The 24,903-nt window shown below is 41.7% G+C and overlaps 2 protein-coding genes across 3 annotated transcripts in view; one reads left to right on the top strand and one right to left on the bottom strand.

Annotated features, from left to right (window-relative positions):
* Positions 1–6,212, top strand: part of qpctla (glutaminyl-peptide cyclotransferase-like a) — a 40,730-nt gene extending 34,518 nt beyond the window's left edge. For both annotated transcript variants that reach the window (XR_009827449.1, XR_009827450.1), the window contains one exon: positions 714–6,212. The gene's annotated coding sequence lies outside the window, so the exon portion shown is untranslated. The remainder of the gene's footprint in view (positions 1–713) is intronic.
* Positions 598–19,011, bottom strand: six5 (SIX homeobox 5). Its single transcript, XM_062060232.1, has 3 exons — positions 18,279–19,011; positions 4,639–5,990; positions 598–1,439 (listed from the first exon to the last, which is right to left on the bottom strand). Exons 1-3 carry the CDS (start codon positions 18,965–18,967, stop codon positions 808–810), a joined length of 2,673 nt encoding a protein of 890 aa, XP_061916216.1. The 5' UTR covers positions 18,968–19,011; the 3' UTR covers positions 598–807.
* Between the last annotated feature and the right edge of the window lie 5,892 nt (positions 19,012–24,903).

The following is a 24,903-nucleotide window of genomic DNA, read 5'->3' as shown; positions in this document are numbered from 1 at the left end:
AGTATTATGCTCTGGGCCTGTTTTGCAGCCAATGGAACTGGTGCTTTACAGAGAGTAAATGGGACAATGAAAAAGGAGGATTACCTCCAAATTATTCAGGACAAGCTAAAATCATCAGTTGGGCGCAGTTGGGTGTTCCAACAGGACAATGACCCCAAACACACGTCAAAAGTGGTAAAGGAATGGCTAAATCAGGCTAGAATGAAGGTTTTAGAATGGCCTTCCCAAAGTCCTGACTTAAACATGTGGACAATGCTGAAGAAACAAGTCCATGTCAGAAAACCAACACATTTAGCTGAACTGCACCAGTTTTGTCAAGAGGAGTGGTCAAACATTCAACTAGAAGCTTGTGGATGGCTACCAAAAGCACCTTATTGCAGTGAAACTTGCCAAGGGACATGTAAGCAAATATTAACATTGCTGCATGTATACTTTTCATGAATGTTTTTGGTGACCAACAAGTATGTGCTCCAATCACTCTATCCCAAAAAAATAAGAGTTGTAGAAAGTATTGGAACCTCAAAACAGCCATGACATGATGTTCTTTACAAGTGTATGTAAACTTTTGACCACGACTGTATACTTGTTATACAGGCAGGATAGATTTCTATACTTCTATGAAAGCTGTACACTGACTACTTTAAAGTATATCTATGGTATTGTCCCTGTATAAAATACTTTACTGTGTAACATTTGATGTGTGTGAATCAAAGCTGCAGCTCCTAAGTGCCAGCGGAGGCTGTGACGGTGGTCCAGAGCACGAGTCAACAGGCACCGTACTGCATATGACTTTGGGGGTAAACAAACCTACAAGCCCAGCTCGTCATCTACGGGGACCGACTGAAGCTGAGTCAGGATCTTGGAGTCTCCGTCCATATCGTCGGGATGCCCCAGCGGCGAGTGGGCGTCCTGCTCTGGCGAGGGGCTCCCCAGGAGCAGCGACTCGCCCCCCGGGAGGCCCAGTAAAGCCGGGTCTACAGGTAGGTGTCCTTTCCCCCGCCCGTCAAACAGAGTCGCTGAGGCAGAAAGGGGCAGGGGGTTCCAGGCGGACTGGGGCAGGTGCATGTTGGGTGTCAGGCCGCCATACATGGGACTGAGGGTGAGCATGCTCTCCGGCGAGAGCGCGTTCAACATGGCGGGGGCCACCGACTGGTCCACCAGCGTGTTGGGTTGAGGAACCACGGTCGCCTGGTTGGTCGCGCCCCCGCTCTCCGCTGCGTATGTGTTGATGAAGTTCATGGGGGGTGTTGTGAGGACGCTGGTGGGCTGCTCCGGCTGGGGGGCGACAGGAAGTGTGAGAGCGGGACTCACGCCATTGGTGGAAACATCCGGAACTGGTTTTAGAGGCAGACTGGTGAGTTGGAAGCCGGCCGGGATGGTTAAGATGAGTTTCCCTTGCTGGACGCTCAAGTAGGGGCTTCCACCCAGGAGGAGGTTACCTAGCATGGACGTAAATAATACATCAGTTGTCATGGTGATTTTTATTAGTGCTTTCAAGCGATTGGAAAAACATGAATAATTATGGCCCGTTACTTATATATTTTTTAATCTCACCTAAAAATGCTAGGAAAAGTATATTCAAATGTAACTATTTAAATGCATTACATTATTATTAAGATAAACATTTTAACCTGTTTAATTGTATTTATGGACTGTGTATGTCAAAAAGTCAATAAACAAATGTTTAAGAAAAAAGAAAGAAAAAAAGTTTGATATTTGAACAAAAAAGTGGTTTTATAAAGAGTTGTATTGTTTTTAACATACCGTATTTTCCGAAAGTTATTTAGCAGAGGTCCTTCTTCAGTTGAAGTTAAAATGGGAGAAACATATTTTTTTATAATTTATTTTTGTTTGTTTTCTAAAAACAAAACACACTTTAAATCCTTTTTTTCCCTCAAAACTCGACAGTGGCCTTATAACCCGGTGCACCTCATGTACGGAATAATTCTGGTTGTGCTTACCGACCTTGAAGCTATTTTATTTGGTACGTGGTGAAGTGATAAGTGTGACCAGTAGATGGCAGTCACACAGAAGAGATACGTGTAGACTGCAATATGACTCAAGTAATCATCCATCCATCCATCCATTTTCTACCGCTTGTCCCTTTCGGGGTCGCGGGGGGTGCCGGAGCCTATCTCAGCTACAATCGGGCGGAAGGCGGGGTACACCCTGGACAAGTCGCCACCTCATCACAGGGCCAACACAGATAGACAGACAACATTCACACTTATTCACACACTAGGGACCATTTAGTGTTCCCAATCAACTTATCAACACCAATGTTTTATATGTTCCATTGAAAATATAGAACATTACACACGGCAATCAAAAATCTATCAAAATGTTTTAGGACGACTTTGGTAAGCTATGAAGCCGCATAGTTTGATGGATTGTACTGTGCTTCAACATAGGAGTATTATTATGGTGTGTGTGTATAAGTTAAGACATATTATCTGGCGTTTTGTTTCACAATATTATGCAAAAGCAACTTTTCTTACCTTCTGGTACCTGCTGATCTGTATTTTTGGATCTGCATAAATCCTGCCGACACCGTAGTGGATAAGCTTCTTATTTTTCTGGATTAACTTCTTATCTTGTTATGTGACATTCATCCTCCGCTGTTGCCATTTCTAATATAAAGTAGTGTAAAGTTCTTACTTATATTTGTCAGTAAACTCGCCATGAAAGCGCTAAAACATACCGGTGTAGTGAGTTTACATTATTCACCCAAGGAACTTTAGTTATTAGAGTTCCGGTTGGACAGTTTTTCACGGGACATACACTACCGTTCAAAAGTTTGGGGTCACCCAAACAATTTTGTGGAATAGCCTTCATTTCTAAGAACAAGAATAGACTGTCGAGTTTCAGATGAAAGTTCTCTTTTTCTGGCCATTTTGAGCGTTTAATTGACCCCACAAATGTGATGCTCCAGAAACTCAATCTGCTCAAAGGAAGGTCAGTTTTGTCGCTTCTGTAACGAGCTAAACTGTTTATCAGATGTGTGAACATGATTGCACAAGGGTTTTCTAATCATCAATTAGCCTTCTGAGCCAATGAGCAAACACATTGTACCATTAGAACACTGGAGTGATAGTTGCTGGAAATGGGCCTCTATACACCTATGTAGATATTGCACCAAAAACCAGACATTTGCAGCTAGAATAGTCATTTACCACATTAGCAATGTATAGAGTGTATTTCTTTAAAGTTAAGACTAGTTTAAAGTTATTCTAATTGAAAAGTACAGTGCTTTTCCTTCAAAAATAAGGACATTTCAATGTGACCCCAAACTTTTGAACGGTAGTGTATATATGTATATATATATTATATATAAAAAAAAACTTTTCGCAATTTGCAATATGCATTTTCTTGCAACTGGAACATTCCAACGCAAACTCGCAGTTATTGCCTGCATCTTTCATGAGTGAAAAGTGTCGCAAATTAACAAAAATTGAAAAAAAATATGATTAAAAAGCCAAATGTCCTGTTGTGGTAATATTTCAGCTTCAAATTGGATGGATGGGAAATATACGCCCATCAACAGGTACGAACGAGCAAAAATGTTGTGATCACATGACAAAAAAAAAGGACAACCCGACCTCGTTTTTCCAAATGGGGAAAAAATGCACTTTAAGATGTTGAATGTTTATTGAAGTAACATTTTTGCTCACAGAAATGAGTTCAGTTTTTTTATTTATTCAAGATAAATTAAATGACTTTCAAATTACACTACCATTATAAACAATTCTACTGTAATAAGAAATAGACGTTTTTATCCTTTTAAACGGTTACTTTCATTCTTATTACAGTCTATATTACGATTGCATGACATTATAAACACGGTATCGGTTATTTCTTCAGTTTAAGAACATGATGTAAACAAAAGCTCAGAGTCTGTCTGCATAAAACCAAATATTTTTTAAGTAAATTATTGCATGTTGTTCTAATGTGTGGCACCTTGAGACAAGAATATATGTTGATTGACAATCTAACCATTAAACATGTTTTCCTTCACTCTTTATTTTGGCAATCTAATGCATTCATATGTATAAAATAGAAACGTCGCAAATCAAATTGCAATTTTGTCGAGAATTAAAGACAAAAAAAAGTTTTTTTCTCAAAATTGTTCAGCCCTAGTAGATGCACTACAAGACGGTTTCTAAAATACCCATAAAAAGTGGTACATGTCTGCCGCATGTTTCGAAACACAGGAAAACACCACACATGATAACATGAATGTGCAGTAAATGAGTGTTTCCATGGTGAAAGCCCACGCAAAAACCTAATTTAAATAAGGCGGTCTGCACCAGTTATCAATTAATAATAATAATAATAAAAGATTTTATTTGTAAAAGCACTTTACATTGAGCAAACAACCTCAAAGTGCTACAGTGCATTTAAAAAAATAAAATAAAATAAAAAACAACGCTGCCAGAACCACAAATAGCTGCCCCCAACATGTAAAAATCAATTGTACACAAAGTCTTAGGAGATCACCTGCAACACGCCCACTAATAGTACACACTGTTTTGTAGTTAGCGTGTGGTATTTGGATCTTAGTAGATCAGGCCCATAACGCGCTAAAAATAACTGTGATTAATTAATCGCAATGAATGTAATGTATGGAAGTTTGCTCACCTTGAGATGCAGAAGGTAGCTGAATGATTCCAGAGTTGAGGAGCTGCAATCCGGGGGCCACACTGGTTGCGGGGCCCACATTCTGAATGGGCCTCAGTTGGTTTATCCTAAAGGGGCCTTGATTGATCCCACCTGGCGCCGACGCCGAAGCCAGGATCTGTAAAGGCACTCCGGCTGAGGGCACGGAGAGAGCGGGACTCGCCGGCACCACCTGGGGGAAGGAGATAGTGGAGGAGGTCTGGATGGACGAGACCGGCACCAACTGAGGCATGGAGAGCGGCACTAACTGCGCCGCTGTGGAGACTTTGGCCTGCGGTACTGGAACCACTTGTGTTGGCGAGGAGAAGGAAATGACCTGCGGCGCTTGGAGCTTTGCGGGCGAGGGGTTGATGGTTTGTGGGAGAGGATTACCGGGAAGCTGGGAGATGGACATGATGGCCGTGGAACCTTCAACCGCCTCCTGGTGTCCGCTCATATGGAAGTTGGCGCTCTGTGGCGTGAGCGAGGACACTGGAACCAGCTGGGGACATTGGGACACGTGTGCCAGCTGGGAAACTGGTACACCTTGGATGGAAGGCACCACCTGTGGCAAGGAGAGGACCTGAGGGGATTGGTTGGAGGTAACCAGCGTACTTGTTGGGTTTATTTGCGAGGCAGCGCTGGCAAAGACCACATATTCTCCGTGTTGACTTGGGATGGTCAAAGCTGCTGATGAGGATTGGCTCTCCTGGCACGGAGGGCTTTGTGTTAAAACCAGAGAAGGGAGGCTGCTTGTTGGCGACAGACTCTGTGAGGACGGAGACAAGGACAAAGAAGAGCAAGACATTTTCTGGCTGTTTTCTACTTTTATGATGTCCTCCGGCCCGCTGATGAAATCCAAAGTGTTGCTACTTTTGCTCTTGGCTTGCGCAGGAATAGAAATGACGGACGTCTGACTGTTAGTGCTGAAGACCACTGACGGAAGACAGTTTGACTTTGTCACCAGGGGGGAAACCGATTGTTCCAAGGAAACTTGCGGCGGAGAGTCCGGTTTGACAAGAACCTGAGCGCCGTTGAGTATCAAAGGAGGGTTGGTCACCTGGCCCAAGGTGACCTTCTGGCTTTCCCCCAGGCCAAGGCCATTGATGATGACCCCGGCACCGGTCCCAGAGATGAGGGAGTTTCCGTTGAACAGTAACGGTTGGGAGGCTGTGAGGAAGCCGCTGGAACCGTTGAGGATGAGTTGACCTCCCGGGGCGCAGTTCACCGCGGATAGCGAGATAATGGAGGCCTTGGCGGCAGCGTGCTCTTCTGCTTTGTCAGGGGTGTCGTCCATGGCCTCGTCGTCAGTGCTGTGGTTTCCGTCGGATTCGCTGCAACAACGACAGCAAAACAAACAAGCATGTAAATAATCACAGCATGGATAGACCATTATTGATGTTATTCTTAGTGGGAATACGACTACAACTGGGCCTATAAAACGATATCAATATACAAACCCCGTTTCCATATGAGTTGGGAAATTGTGCTAGATGTAAATATAAACGGAATACAATGATTTGCAAATCCTTTTCAACCCATATTCAATTGAATGCACTACAAAGACAACATATTTGATGTTCAAACTCATAAACTTTTTTTTTTTTTGCAAATAATAATTAACTTAGAATTTCATGGCTGCAACACGTGCCAAAGTAGTTGGGAAAGGGCATGTTCACCACTGTGTTACATGGCCTTTCCTTTTAACAACACTCAGTAAACGTTTGGGAACTGAGGAGACACATTTTTTAAGCTTCTCAGGTGGAATTCTTTCCCATTCTTGCTTGATGTACAGCTTAAGTTGTTCAACAGTCCGGGGGTCTCCGTTGTGCTATTTTAGGCTTCATAATGCGCCACACATTTTCAATGGGAGACAGGTCTCGACTACAGGCAGGCCAGTCTAGTACCCGCACTCTTTTACTATGAAACCACATTGATGTAACACGTGGCTTGGCATTGTCTTGCTGAAATAAGCAGGGGCGTCCATGGTAACGTTGCTTGGAAGGCAACATATGTTGCTCCAAAACCTGTATGTACCTTTCAGCATTATTGGCGCCTTCACAGATGTGTAAGTTACCCATGTCTTGGGCACTAATACTCCCCCATACCATCACAGATGCTGGCTTTTCAACTTTGCGCCTATAACAATCCGGATGGTTCTTGTCTTCTTTGGTCCGGAGGACACGACGTCCACAGTTTCCAAAAACAATTTGAAATGTGGACTCGTCAGACCACAGAACACTTTTCCACTTTGTATCAGTCCATCTTAGATGAGCTCAGGCCCAGCGAAGCCGACGGCGTTTCTGGGTGTTGTTGATAAACGGTTTTCGCCTTGCATAGGAGAGTTTTAACTTACAACTGTAGTTACTGACAGTGGGTTTCTGACGTGTTTCTGAGCCCATGTGGTGATATCCTTTACACCCTGATGTCACTTGTTGATGCAGTACAGCCTAAGGGATCGAAGGTCACGGGCTTAGCTGCTTACGTGCAGTGATTTCTCCAGATTCTCTGAACCCTTTGATGATATTACGGACCGTAGATGGTGAAATCCCTAAATTCCTTGCAATAGCTGGTTGAGAAAGGTTTTTCTTAAACTGTTCAACAATTTGCTCATGCATTTGTTGACAAAGTGGTGACCCTCGCCCCATCCTTGTTTGTGAATGACTGAGCATTTCATGGAATCTACTTTTATACTCAATCATGTCACCCACCTGTTCCCAATTTGCCTGTTCACCTGTGGGATGTTCCAAATAAGTGTTTGATGAGCATTCCTCAACTTTATCAGTATTTATTGCCACCTTTCCCAACTTCTTTGTCACGTGTTGCTGGCATCAAATTCTAAAGTTAATGATTATTTGCACAAAAAAAAAAGTTTATCAGTTTGAACATCAAATATGTTGTCTTTGTAGCATATTCAACTGAATATGGGTTGAAAATGATTTGCAAATCATTGTATTCTGTTTATATTTACATCTAACACAATTTCCCAACTCATATGGAAACTGGGTTTGTAAATATTCTTGATTGCTAAAACAAAGTAGATGTGGGAAATATCGCTCAAAGGAAGACATGAAACTGCTACAGGAAAATACCAAAAAAAGAGAAAAATCCACCAAAATAGGAGCGTAAGACAAGAACTAAAAAACTACACACAGGAAAACACCAAAAAACTCCAAATAAGTACACCTACTTTGAGACAAGAGTTACAGTGATGCATGCTTGGTTATGCTTTAAAGACATATCCAACAATTGTGACAACGACTTTTTACTGTCAACTGAGTTTCGTTTTTTAAGGATTTCTGCTGGTGGTGTGCCTCCTCATTTTTTCAACGCACAAAATGTGCCTTGGCTCAAAAAAGGTTGAAAAACACTGCTCTAATGTGACTATTGGTCATACGCCATGTGCACTGGGGGGCGCTTATTTCATTTTAGCACAAATTAATGTATTGCTTTTCCGGTTGACCTATGACGTCATACCAGGCATCTGCGGCTCATTACAAGTCAACAGCCAAGCTCTGGTGTACCTGACATCAGCTGTAATATTGGCACACATTAGAAATATTGCGTCTCTAATGGCTCTGATGATGGTAAATAGTAGACAGCATCAATAAATAAAAGTTTTCTCAAAAAACTTTTTAGACAGAATCATGGAAGCAAAACTTTGGAATGTCTCAGGGTTAATTCATAAGGCTCTGGATTGAAGGAATAAGTTTTAAATCCAAAGGAAAAGACGGTTCGTGCCACGGCCAACACTGTTCCAGATGAGGGTTGCTATTGTTCTAGTTGTGTGGAACACAGAGTTATCGTTAATCAGTTTGGAGTGCACAAATGCGGCGTGAAGAGGTTTGTGTACGCTTTATTATTCCTTTGATATACCCGCTTCATTCTCTTTCATGTAATTTGTATTCCAAATGAAGCTGGCCTTCTACATTTCCTTAGCTACCTTCTAAAATACATACCTGTTTTCTTTTTTTCTACCATTGATGCACTTCATTGTTCTGTTATTTTAGTTTGTGATTGTGAAGCAAATAAACAGTGTCCTCTTCATTACAATTGTTGCTATGTTTTTATTGAATGGTTATATTTCGCACATTGAGACTGGCGCATGCGCGATATGAAAGGTTCCCTCTGGCAGAACACGCTCACTTGACAGATCTAGTCAAAATAAATCGCAAAGTCCAGGTGTGTCAGTCCGATTTTGCAAAATAACACGGTCGGATTAAGGTGTTTCCATGGGTTGTATGATGCTTATTTAGAGCCAAACTATTTGAGAAATCGGACTAATTTAGTGCATGGACACGTACTGACTATAGTTGGTGGCGCTCCAGTGTTGACGGCGCACATTGTCTTCTTTCCAGGGGAAAGCAATGTACTGTATTCTCCGGACTATAAGGTGCACTTAAAATACAATTTTTTCTCTCAAAACTCGACAGTGCGCCTTATAACCCATTGTGCCTAATGTAAGGAATACGTTTGGTTGAGCTTACCCACCTCGAAGCAATTTTATGTGGTGTAATGATAAGTGTGACCAGTAGATGGCAGTCAAACATAAGAGACAAGTGTAGGCTGCACCGTTTGATGTGCTTCAACATACAGGTATTATTATGATGTGTGTATTAGGTAAGACATTATCTGCAGTTTTTTTCCGCAATATTATGCAAAATCAACTTTTCTTTACTTCTGGTACCTGCTGATCTGTATTTGGGATCTGCATAAATCCTAAAAAATTGTGCGCTTTTTGATTGAGACTTTTATTAGTAGGTTGCACAGTGAAGTACATATTCCGTACAATTGACCACTAAATGGTAACACCCGAATAAGTTTTTCAACGTGTTTAAGTCGGGGTCCACTTAAATTGATTCATGATACAGATATATACTATCAGATATATACTATCATCATAATACAGTCATTTGTAGTCCGTGCCGACACCGTAGTCGATAAGCTTCTTCTTTTTCTCTATCTTCTTGTTATGTGACATTCATCCTTCACTGTTGCCATTTCTAATATAAAGTAGTGTAAAGTTCTTACTTATATCTGTCAGTAAACTCGCCATGAAAGCGCTAAAACATACCGGTGCAGTGAGTTTACATTATTCACCCAAGGAACTTTAGTTATTAGAGAGTTCCGGTCGGACAGTTTTTCACGGGACACATTTCCGGTGTTGTTGTTTCCAGGATGAGGAGATGCTGCTCCGTTATTGATTGAAGTAAAGTGTGAATGTCATTAAAACAGTTAGCTCCATCTTTTGACACTTCTTCCTCTCTCGTCCTTGCACGCTACACCGCTACAACAAAGATGACGGGGAGAAGACGCTGCCGAAGGTGAGCCACGTAAATAAGACTGCCCACAAAACGGCGCATCCTGAAGAGACTGTCAGAAAGCGACTTGAACATGATGTGTAAAACATCATCTATGCAACATTACATGTTATGTAGACCACAAGGAAGTATTTTATATTAAAAAAATAATAATAATATGACTCCTTTAATGCACCCTTTAATCCGGTACGCCTTATATATGAAAAAAGATCAAAAATAGTGCGCCTTATGGTCCGGAAAATACGGTAAAAGCTTTCAGCATTTCTCGTGAACGGGCAGCCTTTTGCTGCACATGAGGGCATTTTCACACGCTGAAAAACAAACGACGAAGCACCGCAGACTCGTAGCATCAGCCAAAGTTGGTAGCAGTCATGGCGCCCTGTCGTCACGTAAGTGCCCTTTGACCAATTATTGAGGAGATCACCTGAAACTGTCTTCATACACAGCTCTGCCCCACTGTTTGAGAAGGACTGTGTCAATGCAGTAAATTGGACAGCCCTAGTCTAAAAACATTTGGGTTGTACTTCAGAGCCGTACGCAGAAGCAGTATCAAAGAGTGCACATTATTTGGGGCTTCATTTGGCAGATGGATTTGAAACAGCGCTCAGTACGATATAATGAACAACAATACCAAACATGTCGTTGGACATCATTTGATTGTGTGCCCTACTAACCTAAAACTACACAGACTTAAGCAAGATAAAGCCTGGTAAATGTTGCTTCAGGGAAGTATCTTCCAGACCCCCACAAAGCTCCAAGTGATAAGATAAGGTTGCCATATCCTCTCTTATCTTCCCACTACCCCCCCCCCCCCCCCCCATATTTATTTATGCTTCTTCTCAAGCTATGTCTACATTAAGCCGGATAAACCCTTAAACAAATAATTATTTAGCCTAAGCCCCGTTTCAGCCACACTAAACTATCGTTAAAGGTGGCTGGGACCACCTCTTCATTACTGGACATTATCAAAGGCGTTCCACAAGGCTCAGTGCTGGGGCCCATTTTATTTTCTATCTACATAAATAACCTTTGTAATAATTTGTCAAATGCAATGTACCATTTTTATGCAGACGACACCATTATTTATTGCTGTTCAACCTCCATCACTCAGGCTTTTGAGTTTTTACAAGCTGCTTTTGATGTCATCCAGGCTCGCTTATTTGATCTTAAATTGGTTTTAAATACAGATAAAAGCAAGGTAATGGTTTTCTCTCATTCAAGGGTGCTACTGGAAAATATTCCAAATATTGTAACATCAAATGGAAACCCTATAGAGCAGGTCTTAAATTACAAGTACTTGGGTTTTACACTTGATCAGGAGCTTTCATTTAAAGCCCATATTAACAACTTGGTCTCTAAGCTTAGGGTAAAGCTTGGTTTCTTTTTTAGAAATAAAAACTGCTTCTCTCTTAAAGTCAGAAAGAAATTGGTGACAGCAACTATCTTGCCTGTAATTGATTATGGAGACGTGCTTTATTTTAGTGCTTCATCTAAATGCCTCCAGTCCTTGGACACTGTTTTTCATTCAGCACTAAGATTTGTTACTGGCTGTCATAGTCTCACCCACCATTGTCAACTGTATATGAAGTCAGACTTATCTTCATTGAGTGCACGCAGATACACACATTGGCTGACTATCATTTATAAGGCTCTTTTAGGTTTAATACCTCCATACTTGTGTACTCTGTTACAAAGAAAAAGCAGCTCTTACGCATTACGTTCTAACAATTTCTATGTTTTAACTGTTCCTCATGTACGGACTGAATTTGGCAAAAGAGCTTTTGGCATTGCTGCCCCTATGGCATGGAATGCATTGCAGACTAAACTGAAACTTACAGAACTACTTCCATTTGGAGCCTTCCGTTCTGTCCTGAGGGACAAACAGCGAGAGACGTTTGCACAGTGCCTGTGTTTTTAAAGATGTAAATCTCTGTTGTTTTACGGTTCTCTTATGTATTTTAAAATGTATGTCTTAATGTATTATTTTTGAAACTGCTCTGTGACATGTGCTGTTGACCTCTTGGCCAGGTCACCCTTGTGAAAGAGATCTTTATCTCAATGGGTTTTCTTATCTGGTTAAATAAAGGTTCTATTAAAGGTCCCCCTCCTTGGATCATTTTTTACACGGTAAGTGCGCCGTGTATTTCTTGAATCTCCAGCTCTTAGCTTTGTATGGACTCATTGTAAACAATCAAACTGAGTTCGGAGAGGAAGTGACGCCAGAAAGACCGCGCCCCCCACAGGAAGTGACGTCAGAAAGAATGTGCCACAGCCAGCTTCATAATAAAGTTAAAGTACCAATGATTGTCACACACACACTAGGTGTGGCGAAATTATTCTCTGTATTTGACCCATCACCCTTGCTGTTTAGTAACTCGGAGCTAACCACTGGAAATATGAAGGCGAGTCATCCAGACATGCCCGTGTTTCTCCTTTTGTCTGTACAGACGCTTGTGGAGATCACACATGAATACCTTAAGAGAAAGCGATTGCAGCTATTTGGGATACAACACTTCTCAGACGGCAAGGGAACTTTCCAATGTCCGGGTCAGCTGTGATTCTACTTACCAAAAACTTTGTCCATTTGTCGAAGGAGAGACAACGAGAATGCGGGCTCCCGCGGATGTGATAAAAAAAGGTCGTGTGTGCTTTGTATTACCTGGCTTAGAGGGAAGACTACGGAAAACGGTGAATGCTTTTGGACTGGCAAAGCAGACTGTATCAGTTATTGTCCGCTATGTACACTACCGTTCAAAAGTTTGGGGTCACCCAAACAATTTTGTGGAATAGCCTTCATTTCTAAGAACAAGAATAGACTGTCGAGTTTCAGATGAAAGTTCTCTTTTTCTGGCCATTTTGAGCGTTTAATTGACCCCACAAATGTGATGCTCCAGAAACTCAATCTGCTCAAAGGAAGGTCAGTTTTGTAGCTTCTGTAACTAGCTAAACTGTTTTCAGATGTGTGAACATGATTGCACAAGGGTTTTCTAATCATCAATTAGCCTTCTGAGCTAATGAGCAAACACATTGTACCATTAGAACACTGGAGTGATAGTTGCTGGAAATGGGCCTCTATATACCTATGTAGATATTGCACAAAAAACCAGACATTTGCAGCTAGAATAGTCATTTACCACATTAGCAATGTATAGAGTGTATTTCTTTAAAGTTAAGACTAGTTTAAAGTTATCTTCATTGAAAAGTACAGTGCTTTTCCTTCAAAAATAAGGACATTTCAATGTGACCCCAAACTTTTGAACGGTAGTGTATGTCGCGGACTCAACGTCTAGGTCCAGAGTATATAAAGTCACCAAAAACTAATGGACAATGAAGATGAAGGCAAAAGAGTGAGAAGTGTCCTGACCAGATATCTAGATCCTGAGATTGATTGTTGTAAAATGTCATTTGTCATATTGTGTACTTTCACCTGTTTATTAAAGATTTGATTAATTTATGATGGCTCAGGTGTGATTCACTACAAAAGGGCCCCACAGCACACTGGATTCCAGTTCATTGAAATACCACAACACTGGATATTGTTCAGATAAGTTACATTTAAGAACTTGCACACAAAGCAACACTGGAGGTGACTATGACGTGTGCATTTTCCGCGCATGCGTATTAGGTCGTGTTGCGACGGCGGGTCTTAAACGGTGGCATTGTTGTGTGCGGATAAGGTTAGGTGGGATTTACTAGGACTGTGAATCTTTGGGTGTCCCACGATTCAATTCAATATCGATTCTTGGGGTCACGATTCGATTCAAAATCAATTTTTTTTTTTCAATTCAACACGATTCTCGATTCAAAAACATTTTTTTTCCCCGATTTAAAACGATTCTCTATTCATTCAATACATAGGATTTCAGCAGGATCTACCCCAGTCTGCTGACATGCAAGCAGAGTAGTAGATTTTTTAAAGGACAATGTTTTATCAACTGATTGCACTAATGTAAATTTGTTTTAACTATTAAATGAACCAAAAATATGACTTATTTTATCTTTGTGAAAATATTGGACACAGTGTGTTGTCAAGCTTATGAGATGCGATGCAAGTGTAAGCCATTGTGACACTATTGTTCTTTTTTTAATTTTTTTATAAATGTCTAATGCAGTGGTTCTTAACCTGGGTTCAATCGAACCCTAGGGGTTCAGTGAGTCGGGCTCAGGGGTTCGGCGGAGGTCAAGACACACCCGACTCATCGTGTAAATAAAAACTTCTCCCTATCGGCGTATTACAGATACGGCAACAGCAGAAGTCACACTGATTTGCAGGTGTATAATTTGTTGTGAGTTTATGCACTGTGTTGGTTTTGTTCTTTGAACAAGGTTATGTTCATGCACGGTTCATTTTGAAAAAAAATCTATTTTGAATCGAATCGTGACCCCAAGAATCGATATTGAATCGAATCGTGGGACACCCAAAGATTCACAGCCCTAATTTACCCCCTTAGGCCCCTCAGTGTAAACGGGGCCTAAGTAAGATAAGTTCAACGTTGCTTTAGGGACGTATCTTCCAGACAAAGCTCTGTGTGATAAGACAAGGTTGCCATATCCTCTCTTATCTTCCCACTACCCCCCCCCCATATGTATTTATGCTTCTTCTTAGGTGGGGTTTGCATCCATCTATTCACCACCAGTGTTGGGACTAACGCGTTACAAATTAACGCGTTAGTTTCGGCGGTAACTAGTAATCTAACGCGTTATTTTTTATATTCAGTAACTCAGTTACCGTTACTACATGATGCGTTACTGCGTTATTTTACGTTATTTTTTATGTAGTATCGGCTAGAAACAGAAGATCTGAGTGTGTTTTATTGCAGTGCTGCAGTGTCGTCCTTCTGAATCTCTTGTGTCACAAGAGGCGTGCTCTGTGTGTGTCTGGGTGTGGGTGTTGGTGTGGGAAGGGGAGGGGTTGCGCAATACAACGTAAACCGTTGGCCAACCAAAAAGTAACCACAGAACACTACACGGTATAGTGTTTTGTGGTTACTTTTTGGTTGGCCAAGCGGACGTGACGACAGGCTGTCCTCACTCAGGTCCGCACGGACCTAGAGGGGGCGTGCCTTAAGTCCGGCTGGAAATCGGGAGAATGGTTGTCCCGGGGAGAGGCACTGAAATGTAAGTTGTGTCTTGGATCAAAGATCCCGTCTACTGCCCAAAACAACAATTCAAATCTGCCTGGTTCGGCTTTGTGTATGTCACGTGTGCCTTCCTTAGGTGAAGCCAGGTTTACAGCTATGTTGTTATTATGCTGTTTGTTACTTATGTATGTTATGTTACAGCTAATTAAAATAGTTTTGTCAATTTGTTCTGGCCTGAAATAAATTGGCCCTTTGAAACATATCTTTGAGTGTTGTATGTAGAGCACATTGCTTAGCAGAGTTCAGTGATGCAAATGCATGTCAAGTTGATCAACACATTGTATTATTCTCCAGTACAATAACAGTACTGAAATTAAAGGCCTACTGAAACCCACTACTACCGACCACGCAGTCTGATAGTTTATACATCAATGATGAAATCTTAACATTGCAACACATGCCAATACGGCCGGGTTAATTTATAAAGTGCAATTTTAAATTTCCCGCCACACTTCCGTTTGAAAACATCTATGTATGATGACGTATGCGCGTGACGTCAATGGTTGATACGGAAGTATTCGGACCCATTGAATCCAATACAAAACGCTCTATTTTCATCCCAAAATTCCACAGTATTCTGGACATCTGTGTTGGTGAATCTTTTGCAATTTGTTTAATGAACAATGGAGACTGCAAAGAAGAAAGTTGTAGGTGGGATCGGTGTATTAGCGGCGGACTACAGCAACACAACCAGGAGGACTTTGAGGTGGATAGCAGAAGCGCTACCGTGAGTACAGCTTTGGCTTACAAAAATTTTTGATCGCTTGCCCGTACGTGTGTGTCGCTATGTGCATGTCACGTACGTAACTTTGGGGAAATATATGTTTCTTGCCGACTCTGATGGCGGCCGGGGTGTCTCGAAAGCTACAACGCCCGCCGCCGTCCCGTAGCTAAGTTAGCTTCAATGGCGTCATTAGCAACAGCATTGTTAAGCTTTGCCAAGCTGAAAATTATTAACCGTGTATTTACATGTCCATGGTTTAATAGTATTGTTGATCTTCTGTCTATCCTTCCAGTCAGGGTTTATTTATTTTGTTTCTATCTGCATTTGAGCCCGATGCTATCACGTTAGCTCAGTAGCTAAAGAGCTTCGCCGATGTATTGTCGTGGAGATAAAAGTCACTGTGAATGTCTATTTTGCGTTCTCGACTCTCATTTTCAGGAGGATATAGTATCCGAGGTGGTTTAAAATACAAATCCGTGATCCACAATAGAAAAAGGAGAGAGTGTGGAATCCAATGAACCCTTGTACCTAAGTTACGGTCAGAGCGAAAAAAGATACGACCTGCACTGCACGCTAGTCCTTCACTCTCACGTTCCTCATCCACGAATCTTTCATCCTCGCTCAAATTAATGGGGTAATCGTCGCTTTCTCGGTCCGAATCTCTCTCGCTGCATTGTAAACAATGGGAAAATGTGAGGAGTCCTTCCTCCGGTGACGTCACGCTACTTCCGGTATAGGCAAGGCTTTTTTTTTTATCAGTGACCAAAAGTTGCGACCTTTATCGTCGTTGTTCTATACCAGGGGTCGGCAACCCGCGGCTCCGGAGCCGCATGCGGCTCTTTGACCACTCTGATGCGGCTCAGCTACATACTTGCCGACCCCCCGATTTTCCCAGGAGACTTATGGATCTCAGTGTCTCTCATAAATAACTCCCAGGGAAAAAATAATCCTATTTAGACTATAAATACTAGATAAAGGGCGTGCCCTGATTGCACTGCAGTAATTGTCCTCTATAGCATTTACATACAGCGTGCCAGTCCAGCCGCATGTTGCATGTTGTTATTAATCGCACACACAGGAGACAGCAAAGCATACTTACTCATCAGCCACACAGCTTACACTGACGGTAGCCGTATCAAACAACTTTAACATTGTTACGTTACAAATATGCGCCACACTGTGAACCCACACCAAAAAAGAATGAAAAACACATTTCTGGAGAACATCTGCACTGTAACACAACATAAACACAACACAACCATTACCCAGAATCCCATGCAGTCCTAACTCTTCCGGTCTAGATTATACACCCCGCTACCACAACCCCCCCACACATCAACCCCCCCCCCCCTCTCCTTGCGTTGGTTGAGCGGAAGAGTTAGTGCTGCATGGGATTCTGGGTATTGGTACCGTCAGTGTAAGATGTGTATTGGTACCGTCAGTGTCAGATGTGTATTGGTACCGTCAGTGTAAGATGTGTGGTTGCTGAACTAGTACGGAAGAGTTAGTGCTGCATGGGATTCTGGGTATTGGCGCCGTCAGTGTATGATGTGTGGTTGCTGAGGTAGTACGCCTTGCTGTCACTTACGTGTGGTCAAGCAGGTACACTGTTAGGGCAGAATGTAGAGGGCGGTGTCATCATGCTCTGATATTCGGGAGTCTCCCGGATAAAAATGAGAGGATTGGCAAGTATGACGCTATCAAGCGCCATTCATTCAAAACTCGCGGGCTGCACTAACATCAAATCTCCACATTAAAGTGCGTGCCGGTGCGTGTGTCGGAGACCCCTGGTTAATGTAGCACAAAGCATTTAAGCTCTGTATGCAGTGTTTTTCATTTTAAATTGTAAATTTTTTTTGTGGCTCCCATCACTTTCTTTAATTTGTGAAACTTGCCAAAATGGCTCTTTGAGTGGTAAAGGTTGCCGACCCCTGTTCTATACTAAATCCTTTCAGCAAAAATATGGCAATATCGCGAAATGATCAAGTATGACACACAGAATGGATCTGCTATCCCCGTTTAAATAAAAAAAAATCATTTCAGTAGGCCTTTAAGGCTAAAAGGGCATTAATGGGAGCTTTAAAAAAAAAGAAGTAGAAGAAGTAACTAAATAGTTACTTTTCCCAGTAACGCATTACTTTTTGGTGTAAGTAACTGAGTTAGTAACTGAGTTACTTTTGAAATAAAGTAACTAGTAACTGGTTTTCAGTAACTAACCCAACACTGTTCACCACCTTGTTCCAAAACAAGCATGTGTGAGTGGAAGGCATGCTGGCTTTTTGCAGGAAACTTGAGGCTTCTCACATTTCACAACAAAGCAACATGCTGCCGGGCTGGTGTGAGACCTGCTGACACCTCTTTGCCCTACTCCTTTGTTTGTAATGCGGGGCACAGAAATGCATAAAAGTGTGTGTGTGTGTGTGTGTGTGTTCTTGCCTCTTGCAGTGTGTCCCGGGCGGGGTTCTGTCCCTCTGCCTCCTGTTCTTGAACCAGTTGCTGACCTGCGTGAGGGACAGTCCGGTCACTTTGGCCAAGTTCTTCTTCTCGTCCGGGGTCGGGTACCTGTTGCTCTTGTAACATTCCTTCAAGGCGTTGCGGGACTTCTCCTTAAAACAGTACACCGTCTCCTCCCCGTCCCATATGGTTTTGGGCAGGGGGAACTTTTTCCTGAGTCGGTACTTGTCCACGGCGCCCAGGCTGCGGCCCCGGGACCTCTCCGCTTCCTTGTAGCGGGCTTTCAGGTACAGGTCCTGCAGGAAGACGTGGTTGGAGGGGTGGAAGTCGTGGCTCTCCAGGAGGCTGTAGAGCTCCTTGAATTGTTCCCGGTGGAAGGCCACCAGAGCCTGGGCCTTGAGCAGCGTCTCGTTGCCACGTAGCAGCTCGGACGAGGGATGGACGGTGGAGAGGAATCTCCACAGTCGATCCACATTGCCCGCCTGCAGGAGGGCCTCGCACAGACATGAGACCTGGTCCGTGGAAAAACTCACCGCCGACTTCTGGAAACTTTCGAAGAGTTGCTCCGTCACTTGATCCGCGTATTTTTCCTCCTCCGCGGACTCCGAGGCCGTCGGCTCCTCCGCGCTATTGTCGGATTGTTCTGTGGGCTCCAAAGACAAGGAAGCCATTTTTTTGCTTTAACTTTTTCCCCCCCTCCGCTGGTTCCTCCTCCTCGCTCCCTTTCTCTCCCTTCACACGCCAGCAGTCAACACCAGAGTACAAGCAGCGAGGACACGCCTCTTTCCACTCATCTAAAATGTTTTTATTTTGTATTATTATTTTTAAAACCTTTATTTATAATATTCAACATTTACATACAAGCAAAGAAATACTAATAATACACATGTAACCTATTTGTATGGGCTTGCCTCTTTGTGATGTTAAGTTCCTGTTATAAGCTGTTATACAGTATATGCCTTGAGCTCTTATTTTGAAGGCGCTAAGAGCGGAAGTGGTGACACGTTGTAGTGGCGCGGAGGTTTTGAAAGAGAGGAAATAAAGTATTTACTTTGATTATTATTTCTCAACTGTTTGTAAATGTTGAAATTTATAAATAAAGGTTTATTTAAAAAAAAAAACACAATTACCGTAATTTCCGGACTATAAGCCGCTACTTTTTCCCCTCGTTCTGGTCCCTGCGGCTTATACAAGGGTGCGGCTTATTTACGGCCTGTTCTTCTCCGACACCGACGAAGAGGATTTCGGTGGTTTTAGTACGCAGGAGGAAGACGATGACACAATGATTAAAGACTGACTTTTCATATACCGGTAGGCTGGTTATTTTGATAACGTACAGGCGAGCACTTTGTATTACTTTGCACCGTTATATTATTTGTACTCTGCACGAATGCTGTTCGCCATGTCAAAGATGTGAAAGTTTGATTGAATGATTGAAAGATTTATTGTTAATAAATGGGACGCTTTGCGTTCCCAAACAGTCATCTCTGTCCCGACAATCCCCTCCGTGGTAGCAGGAACCCCTATATACTACGGTAATTACACATCAAAACCCTGCGGCTTATAGTCGGGTGCGGCTTATATATGGAACAATCTGTATTTTCCCCTAAATTTAGCTGGTGCCGCTTATAGTCAGGTGCGGCTTATAGTCCGGAAATTACGGTATTAAAGGTTTAAAAAAAAAAAAAAAAAGGAAATAAAGTGTTCCTCCACTACAACGTGTCACCACTTCCGCTCTTAGCGCCTTCAAAATAAGAGCTCAAAGCGTATACTGTATAACAGCTTTTGATTGATTGATTGAGACTTTTATTAGTAGGTTGCACGGTGAAGTACATATTCCGTACAATTGACCACTAAATGGTAACACCCGAATAAGTTTTTCAACTTGTTTAAGTCGGGGTCCACTTAAATTGATTCATGATACAGATATATACTATCATATATACTGTCATCATAATACAGTCATCACACAAGATAATCACATTGAATTATTTACATTATTTACAATCAGGGGTGTGGAGGGGGGGGGGGTAGGATATGGACAGCAAGTAGTGGACAGAGAGAGAGAGAGAGAGAGAGAGAGAGAGAGAGAGAGATCAGAAGGCATAAGAAAAAGTATCTGCATTTGATTGTTTACATTTGATTATTAGCAATCCGGGGAGGGTGTTAGTGTTAGCTTATAGCAGGAACTTAAAGGCCTACTGAAATGCGATTTCCTTATTTAAACGGGGATAGCAGGTCCATTCTATGTTTCATACTTGATCATTTTGCGATATTGCCATATTTTTGCTGAAAGGATTTAGTAGAGAACATCGACGATAAAGTTTGCAACTTTTGGTCGCTGATAAAAAAGCCTTGCCTGTACTGGAAGTAGCAGATGATATGCGCGTGACGTCACAGGTTGTGGAGCTCCTCACATCTGCACATTGTTTACAATCATGGCCACCAGCAGCGAGAGCGATTTGGACCGAGAAAGCGACAATTTCCCCATTAATTTGAGCCAGGATGAAAGATTCGTGGATGAGGAAAGTGAGAGTGAAGGATTAGAGGGCAGTGGAAGCGATTCAGATAGGGAAGATGCTGTGAGAGGCAGGTGGGACCTGATATTCAGCTGGGAATGACTAAAACAGTAAATAAACACAAGACATATATATACTCTATTAGCCACAACACAACCAGGCTTATATTTAATATGCCACAAATTAATCCCGCATAACAAACACCATCCACCCTCCCGTCCATATAACCCGACAATACAAATCAAACACCCGCACAACACACTCAATCCCACAGCCCAAAGTACCGTTCACCTCATACAGCACATATATTTCCCGTACGTGACATGCACATAGCGGCACGCACGTACGGGCAAGCGATCAAATGTTTGGAAGCCGCAGCTGCGTACTGCGTTACACATACAAATTAAAGAAAATGCTTATGGCAACATTCTGGTTGCGTAATCACGGTACCGCGTCTTCTTATCCAACTCAAAGTCCTCCTGGTAAGAGTCTCTGTTGTCCCAGTCCTCCACAGGCCAATGGTAAAGCTTGACTGTCATCTTTCGGGAATGTCAACAATGAAACACAGGCTACGTGTTTGTGTTGCTGCAGCCTGCCGAAATACACCGCTTCCCACCTACAGCCTGCCAAAATACACCGCTTCCCACCTACAGCTTTCTTCTTTGCTGTCTCCATTGTTCATTGAACAAATTGCAAAAGATTCACCAACACAGATGTCCAGAATACTGTGGAATTTTGCGATGAGAACAGACGACTTAATAGCTGGCCACAATGCTGTCCCAAAATGTTCGCTACAATCCGTGACGTCATGCGCAGGCGTCATCATACCGAGACGTTTTCAGAAGGATATTTCGCGCAAAATTTAAAATTGCACTTTAGTAATCTAACCCGGCCGTATTGGCATGTGTTGCAATGTTAAGATTTCATCATTGATATATAAACTATCAGACTGCATGGTCGGTAGTAGTGGGTTTCAGTAGGCCTTTAACATCACAAAGAGGCAAGACCATAAAAATAGGTTACACACTCATCTAAAGTTAGCGAATAACTTTGTCAATCATTGACCTATCAATCATTTCTAATAATGCGGAAATTCTGTGTCACGCTTTAGACCAGTGGTTCTTAACCTGGGTTCGATCGAACCCTAGGGGTTCGGTGAGTCGGGCTCAGGGGTTCGGCGGAGGTCAAAACACACCCGACTCATCGTGTAAATAAAAACTTCTCCCTATCGGCGTACTATGGATACGGCAACAGCAGAAGTCACACTGATTTGCAGGTGTGTAATTTGTTGTGAGTTTATGCACTGTGTTGGTTTTGTTGTTTGAACAAGGTGATGTTCATGCACGGTTCATTTTGTGCACCAGTAAAAATAACATGGTAACACTTTAGTATGGGGAACATATTCACCATTAATTAGTTGCTTATTAACATGCAAATTAGTAACATATTGGCTCTTAACTGGTTATTATTAAGTACTTATTAATGCCTTATTCGGCATGACCTTGTTATAACACGAACCCTCTAACCCTGGCCCTAACCCTCTTACCCTAACCAAATAACTCTAAATTAAGTCTTTGTTACTTAGAATATGTTCCCCTAGTGTCTAAAACACTCTTAATTAAGTCTTTTTTACTTTGAATATGTTCCCCATATCCAAAACACTCTAAATTAAGTCTTTGTTACTTAGAATATGTTCCCCTAGTGTCCAAAACACTCTAAATTAAGTCTTTGGTACTTAGAATATGTTCCCCATACTAAAGTGTTACCAAAAACATATAACTTTGTCTTGAATTTGAAAAAAACTAACATTTTATTTTTCACTAAAGAAGGGTTCGGTGAATGCGCATATGAAACTGGTGGGGTTCGGTACCTCCAACAAGGTTAAGAACCACTGTGTTATACAGTATATGCCTTGAGCTCTTATTTTGAAGGCGCTAAGAGCGGAAGTGGTGACACGTTGTAGTGGTGCGGAGGTTTTGAAAGAAAGGAAATAAAGGTCAATACTGTGAAAGTGATTTCGTTTATGGATGCCTTAAAAGTAAATCAATCAGCGCAGCTGACCGAGTATTCTGTGACCGTCCAATCTGTCTCAAGGAAGTAGTGGAATCAATTAATAGTTTAACTAATAACAAATCTCCTGGAGTGGATGGTATTACATCTGAATTCTATAAAATATTTTCAGAAGAGCTCGCTCCCTTCTTACTAGAAGTGTTTTGTGAAAGAATTGATGCAGGTGCCCTTCCTCTAACTGTAACACAAGGCCTCATTACCAAACCAAACAAAGATTGACTAATCATTGATAATTGACGTCCAATTAGCCTTCTAAACAATGACTATAAGATTGTAGCTATTATTTTTGCTAAATGTTTAAAATTGGTTCTGGATGACATAATTGATGATACACAGTCAGGATTTATGAGAGGGAGAAAATTATCGAATAATATCAGGCTTGTACTTGACATACTGGATTACCCAGAGGTCATTAATGATGAAGGCTTCCTTTTTTTCCTGGACTTCTACAAAGCTTTTGACTCGATCGAACATGAATTTATCTTCAAGACACTTGACAAATTTGGCTTCGGCAATTTTTTCCGCAAAACAATCAAGACTTTGTACTGCAATGGTAATAGCTCGATAAAGCTCAAATCCGGTACATCTCCAAGATTCGAATTAAAACGTGGGATACGGCAAGGTTGTCCTATTCCTCCATATTTATTTTTGTTAGCCACCCAATTGTTATCGGTTCATATAAAAACTAGTCGCTTAAAGGGGATCTCTGTATTAGACAGAGAAATAACTATCAGCCAACTGGCTGACGACACAACACTCTTTTTGAAGGACTCTTCTCAAATTCCTTTTGCCTTGGATGTGATTCATGTTTTTTTCCTTGGCTTCTGGTCTCCGTCTGAATGTGAATAAGTGTGAACTAATGGCTGTGAAATGATGTCTATATGTCAAATTCCAGTTAAGGATAGTATTAATTACCTAGGAATACTTATCACTAAAAATCAGAATTCTAGATCGGTATTGAACTTTACTCCAATTGTAGAAAAAACTAAGAAAAGATTTAACCAATGGCTACAGAGAGATTTATCATTAAAAGGCAGAACCTGGCTTTCCAAAGCAGAAGGTATCTCCAGACTTACGTATGCGGTTATTTCTGTAGATGTTAACCAAAAAATATGTAAAACTATTGACAAAATACTTGTTGACTTTATTTGGAAAAACAAAATTGATTATATTAAGAAATCTGTTATAATGAACAATTACAATCAGGGTGGTGTAAACTTTCTAGATTTCACTACACTAAACAACACCTTCAAGATGAAATGGATAAGACACTATTTGAAAGACCCTACCTCAATTTGGAACTTAATTTCTCATCATGTATTTTCTAACCTTGGAGGCCTAAAATGTTTGCTATTGTGTAACTACAACATTGATAGTATTCCTGTTGCCCTTTCAAACTTCCACAAACAAGCCCTTCTGGCATGCTCTCTTATATACAAGCACAACTTCTCACCTACCAAATACAAACCCCGTTTCCATATGAGTTGGGAAATTGTGATAGATGTAAATATAAACGGAATACAATGATTTGCAAATCCTTTTCAACCCATATTCAATTGAATGCACAACAAAGACAAGATATTTGATGTTCAAACTCATAAATTTTTTATTTTTTTTGCAAATAATAATTAACTCAGAATTTCATGGCTGCAACACGTGCCAAAGTAGTTGGGAAAGGGCATGTTCACCACTGTGTTACATGGCCTTTCCTTTTAACAACACTCAGTAAACGTTTGGGAACTGAGGAGACACATTTTTGAAGCTTCTCAGGTGGAATTCTTTCCCATTCTTGCTTGATGTACAGCTTAAGTTGTTCAACAGTCCGGGGGTCTCCGTTGTGCTATTTTAGGCTTCATAATGCGCCACACATTTTCAATGGGAGACAGGTCTGGACTACAGGCAGGCCAGTCTAGTACCCGCACTCTTTTACTATGAAGCCACGTTGATGTAACACGTGGCTTGGCATTGTCTTGCTGAAATAAGCAGGGGCGTCCATGGTAACGTTGCTTGGATGGCAA

The sequence above is a fragment of the Entelurus aequoreus genome, linkage group LG10 (assembly GCF_033978785.1).
Source record: "Entelurus aequoreus isolate RoL-2023_Sb linkage group LG10, RoL_Eaeq_v1.1, whole genome shotgun sequence".
Lineage (NCBI taxonomy): Eukaryota > Metazoa > Chordata > Actinopteri > Syngnathiformes > Syngnathidae > Entelurus > Entelurus aequoreus.
Note: the sequence above shows the minus strand (reverse complement) of the source record. Positions and strands in the feature narration are given on the sequence as shown.

Bases quoted from the DNA above. Each gene is read 5' to 3' on its own strand.
- six5 (XM_062060232.1), bottom strand. From the start codon at position 18,967: ATGGCTTCCTTGTCTTTGGAGCCCACAGAACAATCCGACAATAGCGCG. The intron at 5,991-18,278 runs GCAAGAACACAC...TCGTTGTTGCAG, and splicing joins CCCGGGACACACTGCAAGAG to CGAATCCGACGGAAACCACA. The intron at 1,440-4,638 runs GTGAGCAAACTT...CGTCCATGCTAG, and splicing joins GCTACCTTCTGCATCTCAAG to GTAACCTCCTCCTGGGTGGA.